General features: G+C 39.6%; 1 protein-coding gene across 11 annotated transcripts in view; it reads right to left on the minus strand.

Annotated features, from left to right (window-relative positions):
* The window catches only part of adck1 (aarF domain containing kinase 1), a 443,325-nt gene that overhangs the window by 385,679 nt on the left and 45,523 nt on the right, over nt 1-12,123 (minus strand). For all 11 annotated transcript variants that reach the window (XR_013493314.1, XM_078174854.1, XM_033643007.2 and 8 more), the window contains one exon: nt 2,773-2,912. Coding sequence is in view for 10 of the 11 variants with exons in the window: in XM_078174854.1 (XP_078030980.1) it covers nt 2,773-2,904 (132 nt within the window). In the remaining variant the exon portion in view is untranslated. The remainder of the gene's footprint in view (nt 1-2,772; nt 2,913-12,123) is intronic.

The raw sequence follows: 12,123 nt of genomic DNA on the forward strand, positions 1-12,123 counted from the left end.
AAGTTAGCTTGTCACATGGCAGATATACATGGCGACATAACCAGGTGTGGAGACAGAGAAGACAGGTAAATTCAGAAGGTGTTAAGGATAGGAGTTTAGCAATTCAGTTTGTCCATGAGGGGGAGAAATACAGAAGGGATAAGTTAGTAAGGAGGCAAGGGTGTGGCCGCCTAGAAGGTGCTTGTGATTGTGATAAAATTGATTGATTGATTGATTGATTGAAATGCAAGTAGATTTAGGGGGAAAGCTTGTTGTTCCCCAGGAAATAGTTTGTACCAAGCAGAGGCCTGACATAGTGTTGTGGTCAGTGAGTCAACAGATTTCACTGAGCTAACAGTTCCTTGGGAAGACTCAGTGGAAGAAGCCTATGAAAGAAAAAGCTTAGGTATGCAGACTTAGGAGCAGAAGCTGAGCAGCGAGGATGGAAAACTAGGATTTGTCCAGTGGAACTGGGGTGTAGGGGATTCATAGCAAGATCAGCTGTCTCCCGCCTGGGGGAACTTGGAGTGCGGGGACAGAGTTTGAGGAAGACAGTGAAGGAAATGTCAGATGAAGCAGCCAGAGCTAGTCAGTGGATCTGGATGAGAAAAAATAATGTCAGTTGGAGGCCAGCAAGGGGAACTACTAAGCAGGGTACATAACTTCTTGAGATCAGGTGGAGAGATCCACCAATCAGTCCTCTCAGGAGAAAATCCAGGAAGAGGAAGGTTATTTAAGTGTGGGAGTGGCCTATTTGAATCCCTTTTCTTTGAGACCATGCTGCAAGGTGAGTGTGTTTGCTGATCCTGTGAGTTTATCTATCTCCTTTAACTTTAGCTTATATTGATGTTATGCTATGTAGCATGTGAAACAGAGTATAGTGAATGTGCTAGTATGAGCACTGTCTCTACCTGGAGCTCGCATGTACAGACCCTGAGGGTGCTGAAGGTGGCAGTGCTGTTTGGGCTGAGAAAGCAATGCGTAAGTAAGGTAAAGGAGGTTATTGGATGGGTGCGGGGAGCAGTGAGACCTGGCATTAGGGGAGTGTCTCTGGGACACCAGAGATCACTGTCTAGCCTCCTGGAGGTGTCGTGGGACCAACTAGACGGAACACTGGTAAAAGGAGGTTCCCACCCGATGACTCCAAAGACATGTTTTTTTGAATGAATCTGCTAATTTACAAAATGTGAAATACGGTAAAATCAATAGACTTTTTTGGAGTAGGAATATATCAGCATCAGATTTGGTGTACAACCCTGTGGGACTGACATACAAAATCCTACTTTAATTTTTCCTACAAAGAAATAGAAATTGCTTGAGTTATCTTTGAGCAATTCTGGTTAAACTCAGTAAACACATCCTGCACTCAATCCTGAATGTGCCCACCAGGTTTTACTCATATCTGATAAAGGGGGATATTAAGGTGAGATTTTGAGTGTGATATTTTTGATGAAACAAGTGTATGATTGGTCTCACTCCACCTTCATGAACAATGAACAATGCTGAAGTGATTTCCGTTAGCTTTGTGAGCCTAAAACCCACTTATTGCCACTTGCAGACGTGATTTGGGAAACTGAGCTGCTTCCCTCTGTTGGCTGGGAAAGGGCTTGATCCCTGGATTGCAACTTGCAGCAACTTTTATTATTATTATTATTATTTGTTGCCACCCTAACTCTAATTGCTGTGAGCTTCAAATGTTTTCCAAGAAATATGACTCAAATCAGCCACATGGTGATGCTGTAATTAACTCTGACAGGCCACGCCCTGTGAGTCTGACTGATTTACAATTTTACAAACCTATATCTCAATGTCCTCTATAAAAAAAAAAGTATTTTGGACAATTCAGGCTACCATGATGAATTGTTTGCTAATTTGCATCATATGAAAAACTAATATGTATTGACTTTTTTTGGATTTTGACTCTATCAACACCTAATATGGTATGCAGCTTTGAAGCACTGATATACAGAATCCGAGCAAGATTATTCAGAAAACATGGCTGCCATCAACAACAACAAATTAAATAAAAATTGCCAAGAGCGGGCTAAGAAAGAAATAGGCCAAATCTCAAGTTGTCTTGGAGCACTCCTGATAAAACTCAGCAGAGTTCTGATATGATAGAATTTTCCCTCTGATTACCATCTTACCTGTTTCCCATAGTAGTGTTGGAGAGGTATCTAGAGAGTCCTTCATTTCCAAAAAAGTTAACCAACTCCTCCCTGATTGAGCCATCAAACTTGTGCATACTTTCAGCAACAGAAACCATTCAGATGTCCAAAGGTTAAGCTCATCAAGGACATTTATGCTTGTATTCAACTTTTTAATACTTTTTTAAAAGTATGAAACATTTTTATCTTTCAACCTTTTCAGTTAATTTCAATTTTCCACCTTTGACACTATCATAGCTTATTTTCGACCTAAATGTGTTTCAGCTCTAAGCATCTTTCAGTAATGAGTTCAGCTTCAATTTCTGCCAGATTTTAAGATCTTCACACAATTTGTTAAGTATTTCTGCATTTTCAGCAATGCTTTTGGATTCATTTCAGCAGTCAGCATAGTCGGGCTGTTGACAGGTTTTGATCCTCTGAAGTTAACCTTTTCCAGAGAAGGTTTGCTTTGCAGCATAGATTGCCATGATAATCTACCCGGGTTAAGGATGAAAATCTGAGTTAAGGTCACAGATAGCTGGCTTGACCCACTAAGCTTGCTGATACATAAAACTGAAAAAATGTCAAACATAAAAGCATCAAGACAAAAACATGAGTATTGTGGAAGAGGTGTGCAGTAACTCACAGTGGCTGCAGCACGGCCAAAGCGAATGACACTCAAGTCATTGAGGTCCAGCTGTCTGCCGTAGATGTAAAACCCAGATGTGGCGAACACTGCTGTGGCCAGAGAGGAGATTTTGAGGAGATGACCAGCCATCAGAGGCACTATGGGAGGAAGAATGAACATAAGGGATTAAGTCCTCACGAACTGCTACTTCACACAGTCACAGAGTTTATGAAAAAATTGTAATTTGCAGAAAATATGCAAAGGCAAGTAAGAAAGTATAGAAATGTTGGACCAGTTAGTTTCAGAGCACAATCATGGGCTCATCTTTGGTTATCACAATTCATACAGACCTGGGCCCTATTTCAGAAAGCAGGCTCAATAAACTCTGAGCCTAATCCCGATCTCTGGGTTGACTGAGCTTGAGCTGAGAAACTCTGAGTTTTCGGTTCCAGAACAGCTGATCAGAATCAGTTCAATTAACTCTGAGTATGTTTAGTCTGAGGGAAGCGTGTTCACGGCGAGCACCAAAAGACATCATCAGTAGAGTGCAGATTACATGATTTTCAGTGGCAGAAAGCAGAAAGTCACTTGTTTCATCCCAACTGAATCGGAGATTTTAATGACTGAAGGAAGACATGAAAAAAAATCTATTACATCAGCTAAAGCTAAACAATGTGAGGTGTGATGGGAAAAGATCACAGAGTGTGTTAATAGGTAATGTGAAGTGACGTTATGTATTGTGATGAATTAATGTGTCTACAGAAAATATAGAAACATTTTTATATCTCAACTGTGCTTGTGATTGGGAAATGCAAGTAGATTTAGGGGGAAAGCTTGTTGTTCCCCAGGAAATAGTTTGTACCAAGCAGAGGCCTGACATAGTGTTGTGGTCAGTGAGTCAACAGATAGTTTATTTCACTGAGCTAACAGTTCCTTGGGAAGACTCAGTGGAAGAAGCCTATGAAAGAAAAAAGCTTAGGTATGCAGACTTAGGAGCAGAAGCTGAGCAGCGAGGATGGAAAACTAGGATTTGTCCAGTGGAACTGGGGTGTAGGGGATTCATAGCAAGATCAGCTGTCTCCCTCCTGGGGGAACTTGGAGTGCAGGGACAGAGTTTGAGGAAGACAGTGAAGAAAATGTCAGATGAAGCAGCCAGAGCTAGTCAGTGGATCTGGATGAGAAAAAATAATGTCAGTTGGGGGCCAGCAGGGGGAACTACTAAGCAGGGTACATAACTCCTTGAGATCAGGTGGTGAGATCTACCAATCAGTCCTCTCAGGAGAAAATCCAGGAAGAGGAAGGTTATTTAAGTGTGGGAGTGGCCTATTTGAATCCCTTTTCTTTGAGACCATGCTGCAAGGTGAGTGTGTTTGCTGATCCAAATTACACCGCGGAATATTTGAATATATGTAAAGTATTCATGAATCATTGCATAATGTATCTATGTAGATTCATTTCTTGTTAACACTGACAAACCTGCAGTTCTGTGGAATTCCTCTTTTTTTGCAGGCTTAGAGTTTGGTAAAGTTGGACATATATTCACAGATTCCAACTTAGCGGGTCTTCACAAGATGTTGAAGCACATACAACACTACGTTCTTACCTTGGTAAGGTAGACAACAAGCTATGTTAATTTCAGAATCATCAGAACAAGCCGTCTTTTGCAGTGTAGTGCCCCCAAAATCTCTTCACACTTTAATGATCTCCTGCTGGTCATACTTCAACACTCACTTTGGAAGAATATGCTTTGTCATAATTTTGCTGATTTTTTTACTGGGAAAATTATTCAATAGTTTCAGTGTTATGCAGGGTAGTGTCCCCAAAAATCACTTCTTTATTGGTCTCCCGCTGATCATACTACAGCAATCAATTTAGAGGAATATGCTTTGTCATAATTTCGCTGAATTATTTTGGGAAAATTATTCAATAGATTCAATACTATGCAGTGTAGTCTCCCAAGAATCACTTCACATTTTATTAGTCTCCTGCTGATCATACTACAACACTTAATTTGGAGGAACATGCTTTGCCCTAATTTTTGCTGAATTGATTTGGGGAAAATTATTCAGTAGATTCAATACTATGCAGTGTAGTCTCCCCAGAATCGCTTCACTCATTAATGGTCTCCTGCTGATCATACTACAACACTCAATGTGGAGGAATATGCTTTGTCTTAATTTTGCTGAATTGTTTTGGAGAAAATTGCTCAATAGTTTCAATGCTACGCAGTGTAGTGTCCCCCAAAATCACTTTACACTTTAATGTTATCCTGCTGATTATACTGCAATGCCCACTTTGGAGGAATATGCTTTCTTCATAATTCTGTTGAATTTTTATTAGAAAAAATATTCAATAGATTTGATACTATGTAGTGTAGTCTCCCCAAAATCACTTCACACATTAAGGATCTCCTGCTGATCATACTACAACACTCACTTTAAAAGAATATGCTTTGTCATAATTTTGCTGATTTTTTATTGCGAAAATTATTCAGTAGATTCAATACTGTGCAGTGTAATGTCCCCCAAATATTCACAGATTCGGACTTCACGGGTCAATAACTCATAAAGGAGATGTTGTTGAAGCACATACAACATTACTTTCTTACCTTGGTAAAGTAGACAACAAGCTACAACGTTAATTTCATCAGAACAAGCCGTCTTTTGAGCTCGGCCAATAACATTGATCTCTATGTACAACCGATTGTGAAACAAATGCCCAAGAGCCGTCTACAAAATGCAACACCAAAAAGAGATGTAACAAAATTATTCAATAATGTCAGTACTATGCAGTGTAGCGTCCCCAAAATCACTCCACACATTAATGGTCTCCTGCTAATCATCCTGCAACATACATTTTGGGGAAATAAGCTTTCTCATAATTTTCCTGAATTTTTATTTGGAAAATTATTCAATATATTCAATACTGTGCGGTGTAGTCTCCCCAAAATTACTTCACACATTAAGGGTCTCCTGCTGATCATACTACAACACTCACTTTGGAAGAATATGCTTTGTCATAATTTTGCTGAATTTTTATTTGGAAAATTATTCAATATATTCAATACTGTGCAGTATAGTCTCCCCAAAATCACTACACACATTAAGGGTCTCCTGCTGATCATACTACAACACTCAATTTGGAGGAATATGCTTTTTCATAATTTTTCTGAATTGTTTTGTAGAAAATTATTCAGTAGATTAAATGCTATGCAGTGTAGTCTCCCCCAAATCGCTTCACACTTTAATGGTCTCCTGCTGATCATACTACAACACTAATTGCAAACATCAAGAGACCATAACTGCTAAGTGAAAACACCTATCTTTTAAAGGTTTTTATTCATTTTTAATTGTTTTTAAGCAGAATATTTATGGCAACAATTACAGAAAGTCCTTTTTCCACAACCCATTACATTTTCTAGTTTAGAAGCTCTACCCAGTGGACAGTAGTGGAAAACAGGGGTTCAGTCAGAGCGGTTTTTTGGTGCATTCCCAAAATAAACGTTGCATAATATTTTAGAAATTATGTATGAATGTGGATGAGTCAATGGAATTTCTTGCAATAATGAAAATGTCCGCCTGGCACAAGCCACATGTTTTGGACAACTGTGAAGTGACAGAATGTCCCACCATCATGGTTCTTATATTGCCAGATTCCAGAGAGTCTCCCCTCTTCATATATGGTAGAATATGTCTACTTCCAACTTGCTATGGTGAGATACATGGAAAAATGTAAGAATTTAGTAACAAAGATTTATTTATTTATTTTTAATTGATATAAAAATTAATATAAAATACAGGCACACAGAAGGACATGTAATGATGGCAAATCTGGATAGCCCAGATTGACATCAACAATGCCTGGGCAGAAGTATGGATTTTCCTCTTCATTTGCGGTCTTGTCATCTTCTTTTTCAATCTCTCCCTGCACCTCATCAAAGACCTTCTTGAACTCATATGTGAAAGAAGATCTGCTAAAAATTGTGTGGGCATTTCTTCTCTCATCATCATGTTCCTCCTGAGCCAAGGGGCCATCCTTTTTTTTTTTCTGTCTCTGCCACGTCAGAAATCTTGCATTCTTTTGTTAGAGCCTGCATGGCCTTCATTTATCTGCATAGCATTGGTGTTGGGTTTGGAAAGCAACACATGGCACAGTACACAGAAGTTTTTCAGTGCTGTGGTCCTGAAGTAGCATTTTGCAACCTGGCAAATGCAAATGTTGCAAACTCTTTCAAACCTCTGTTTTTATCCCAATTGAGTGGGTGACAGCTTTCAGTGCGTGTACAGAGCATATGTGTGGCACTGTGGACATTTGGATATTCTTCCAAGTCATCTCTTTTTAACAAATAGCAAAAGCTCTGTCCAAGTAGCTGACAGTGCTCTCCCTGTTGAAATACAGAAGAACACTTTGGAATAGTGCCCAGCTGTCATCTGTTTCAACTTGATGTACTCTCAGTTTTGTGTACTGTGACAATTTTCGAAGGAACTGCCTTAGCCAGAATGTGATTGGTGGGACAGAATGTTCATTTGTCAGCATTTAACAGACTGGAAGGGGAGGTAAATTCTGACCACTTCCAGGAAGAGTGAGAGAGTAGTAAAGGAGTCTTTTGGTCTGACCGGGACATTGCCTGTAGCATCTAGGTATAAGGCCAGTGGGGTCTTCTTAGGTGTTGCACAACTATGCTTATTCCTGTTTCAGTATATGTAATCCAAAGGGGTCAACTTGAAAGTGTTGAATGTACTCAGGCATCTTGTGAAATTTGAAGTCACATTCCTTCATAATATTTTGGGTGAGGTGCATCTCCATGAAAACATCATCATGGATTAAAGACAAAACAGGAGAATTAAATGCGGACGGTTAAATATCAGGTCTCTATCATCTAAAGCAGTGTTAGTAAACAAATTAATATCAGATAATCATATTGATTTACTCAGCCTCACTGAAACCTGGCTGTGTCAAGATGAATATGTCAGTCTAAATGAATCCACTCCTCCCAGTCATAATAATACCTACATTCCTTGAGGAAGCGGCCGAAGAGGGGGAGTTGCAGCCATTTATAACTCTAGTCTATTAATCAGCCCTAAACCTAAACTAGATTATAATTCCTTTGAAAGCCTTGTTCTTAGTCTTTTACATCCGACCTGGAAAACCTCGCAGCCACTTTTATTTGTTATAGTGTACCGTACTCCTGGCCCATATTCTGAATTTGTATCTGAATTCTCTGGGTTTTTATCCAGTTTAGTTCTTAAATCAGATAAAGTTATTATTGTAGGTGATTTTAACATTCATGTTCACTACTGCGTTTATCTCATTATTAGACTCCATTGGCTTCAGTGAGGGTGTACATAAACCCACTCACTGTTAACCATACCCTCAATCTAGTTCTGACGTATGGAATTGAAATTGATAACCTAACAGTCTTTCCACAGAATCCCTCTCTATCAGATCATTATTTAATAACTTTTGATTTCTTTTTACTCGATTACACGCCACTCAGCAACGGTTACTATACTAGATGTTTATCAGATAGTGCTGTTGCAAAATTTAAGGAAAGATTCCATTGACGTTAAATTTAATACCATGTCCCTCTGTAACAGAGGTTTCCCGTGCCGACTTTAAACTTATCTTGTCGATAGCGCTGCAGGCGCACTGCGAACAACACTCGACTCTGTAGCACTTCTTAAAAAGAAGTTAACAAAGCAAAGAAAGTTCGCTCCTCGGTACAACTCTCAAACCCAAAAGCTGGTAGCTTTGTCACCTTCTACCTATGCCAATCCTCAATGCCTATGTGCAGTTTCACATATATTGACCACGTCAGTGACTAGAAAAACGTGGGACAGACAGAATGACCGACTGACAGAATGACACACTGACAGTTTCCGTGATTATGTACAGCATACCATACCATGACTTAGTCATACCAAAAATTAGAAGAAAAAAAAACAAAAACATTCGGCCACAGGGGGGAGCCACAGCGATCAGTCGCATTTTAGCCATTTTTAAGCATTTTTCTGTTGTTATAGCACCACCCAGTTGCCAATTAGAGTTAAATTTCTCCAGTCACCTTGAGGCGTCCTGTTCTACATATCTACCAAGTTTAGTAAAAATCGATATGGCAGTTAGGCCTAGATAAGAAATTAGCTCTCTAGCGCCCCCACTTTGTTTGATCAGGTCAATAATGGAGGGGTCCCCTCAGATTATGTGTGGTCATATCCCTACAAAGGTGCGTGGTGATCGGTGAAACCCTTAAGATGTTATACACCTTTATGTGATGAGCCACGCCCTCCGCAATATTCATTGCCTTATAGAAGCTCAGTTTTAGCAAATTTTCCAACTTTTGCCAAGAGGGAACTTTAGATATTGGTCCCTAGATCATGTTCACAGAGTTTCATGCAGATCAGTCAAACTTCCTAGGAAGAGATCGATTTTAAGTGTTTTTTCAAAAAATTCAAAATGGCGGAAAATCTATATAACCGGAAGTTATGGGTTCTTGAAGCAAATTTGTTCCTCATGAGGAGAGGCATCTGTGTGCAAAGTTTCATGTCTCTACGACATACGAGGCATGAGATATGCCCATTCAAAGTTTGCAATTTCAAGCGATTGCTATAGCGCCCCCCTTTGACCAATTGGTGTTATATTGCATCCTCCCATGACCCTCTACCACTGTGCCAAATTTCACATGGATTGACCAAGTCATTGAGGAGAAAAATGTGGAACAGACACACCCACAGACAGAGTTTTCGTTATTATATAGTAAGATATCGTGAAAATTTGAAAGGAATTGGCAATTAACAAAACTGGAAGAATCTCGTTTAGTCTGGGAACAAAGTCTCAAAACATTTAAGAGGGGCCTCCGCAATGCCAGAGCAAACTATTACTCAGCATTAATAGAAGAAAATAAGAACTCCAGGTTTCTTTTCAGCACTGTAGCCAGGCTGACTGAGAGTCACAGCTCTATTGAGCCTTGTATTCCTTTAGCCCTTAGCAGTAATGATTTTATGAGCTTTTTTAATGACAAAATTCTAAATATCAGAGGCAAAATTCATGACCTCCTGTCCACAAACGGAACCAATCTGCCTATCTAGATAGCTTCTCCCAGATTTCTCTTCAACAATTGACCGCAATGATTTCTTCATCTAAATCATCAACGTGTCTCTTAGACCCCATCCCAACTAGGCTACTTAAGGAAGTCTTACCTTTAGTTAACACTCATATATTAGACATGATCAATATATCTTTATTAACAGGCTATGTACCACAGTCCTTTAAGGTGGCTGTAAATAAACCTCTTCTAAAAAAGCCCACCCTGGATCCTGAGGTGTTAGCCAACTATAGACTAATATCCTTTCTTTCAAAGATCCTTGAGAAAGTAGTCGCAGACCAGCTGTGTGATTTTCTCCATGATAATAATTTATTTGAAGAATTTCAGTCAGGATTTACAGTGCATCATAGCACTGAGACAGCACTAGTTAAAATCAGAAATGATCTTCTGATTGCTTCAGACAAAGGACTTGTCTCTGTACTTGTTTTATTAGATCTTAGTGCAGCACTTGACACAACTGACCATCAAATTCTGCTACAGAGACTGGAACATTTAATTGGCCTAAAAGGTTCTGCACTAAGCTGGTTTAAATCTTATTTATCTGATCATTTTCAGTTCGTTCATGTTAATGATGAATCATCTCTACATAATTAAGTTTGTTTTGGAGTTCCACAAGGTTCTGTGCTCAGAATCATCTTCCTGTTGCAGTCTGGGAGGCAGACACCATTTCCACTAGACTAGACTTAGGACTTTCCTTTTTGATTAATCTTATAGTTAGGGCTGGCTCAGGCTTGCCTTGTACCAGCCCCTAGTTAGGCTGACTTAGGCCTAGTCTGCCGGGGGACCTCCTATAATTCTCTCTCTCTCTCTCTCTCTCAATTCAATGTCAATTATAATATATTAAAAACAAAAAAAACAACGTTATAGCAACAATGGTTCTGATCAGCATTCGTGTGTTTCTCTAGTATCATGGCAGAGTGTTACATCTTGTGCAGCTAATCTTCTCCCAGACATACTTTTAACAGTTCATCGCATTTTTTCCCTGATATGATGGATCTGCTGCAGTTATCTGCTGTAGGAAAGCCTCTCTCTCAGTTTGGTGCAGGGGGCAGGAGAGAAGAAAATGGGCCTCAGTTTCTATTTCTCCTGAAGAACAGTGTTTACATACTCTTAATTCTCTGGGCTTCCATTCTTTCTTATGCCGACCTTTTATCAACCTGTAGTTGATGGTCGGTGAGTCTGTACATTGTTAATGTCCGTCTCTGTTTGGGTTTTTTATGCTGACCAGATATTGTGCTGGAGAATATTCTCTATCCAGTAAGCGATAGCATTCTAATTTATTGATGAATTTAATTTCATTCTTCCAATTGTCAATGTAAGTAATTTTGTTCTCTTTGTCTATGGATGCCAGGTGAGTTTTGGAGAGATTTTGGAGGTCTTGGATTTTGAGGTGGCAGGTTTCTCTGGTGTTTCTCAGAGGGTCTGTCTCTGGACAGAGGCTGTTGCTGAGAAAGGCTCTTTGGTGATAGGAATCAGGATCAGCTTGTGCTAAGTGAACCTGGAACTTAACTGACCTTTTGATCATGTGTAGAGAGAGAGGGAAGTGTCCCAGCTCTGCTCTACATTAATGGTTTGGACAGCTTCTGTGGACCTTGAGGATTTCCTTGCAGAATTGAAGATTAAATTTCTCTGTGGGTGTTGTGTCCCATGAGGTGTGCCTCTGGGTAATTAGAGGGCCCCACACTTCACTTCCATACATAAGTATGGGTTTGATTACACTGTTAAATAGTTTTAGCCAAATTGAAATTGGAGGATTGAATTTATATAGTGAACTTTTGATGCTATAGTAGGCCCTGCATGCCTTTTCTGTGAGGGAATTTATTTGTCAAAGCTGCTGGATACACTGATGATGATACCTAGATAATTATATTCCATTGTATGCTGAAGTGTGGTCCCTCTTACACTGAAAACATGCTTGGATTCCTGTAACCTGGCCTTTTTTGGAATACCATGACTTTGGTTTTGTCAAGGTTGATATCTACCGCCTAGTTTTGACAGGAGGTCTCCAGTAGAGAGAGGTTCTGCTGTAGACCATGTTCTGTTGAGGACAGTAGAACTAGGTCATCTGCATACATGAGGAATTTAATTTCTTTGCCTTGTAGATCTAATCCTGGGCTTGGGGACTGTTCAAGAAGATTGGCCAATTTATTGATATAAATGTTGAACAGAGTAGGAGACAGGCTGCACCCCTGATGCACCCCTTTTCCTTGTTTGAAGAACTCTGTTCTTTTCTTTCCAATTTTAACACAGCACTGGTTTTTAGAATA

This window comes from Epinephelus lanceolatus, chromosome 15, assembly GCF_041903045.1.
Source record: "Epinephelus lanceolatus isolate andai-2023 chromosome 15, ASM4190304v1, whole genome shotgun sequence".
NCBI lineage: Eukaryota > Metazoa > Chordata > Actinopteri > Perciformes > Serranidae > Epinephelus > Epinephelus lanceolatus.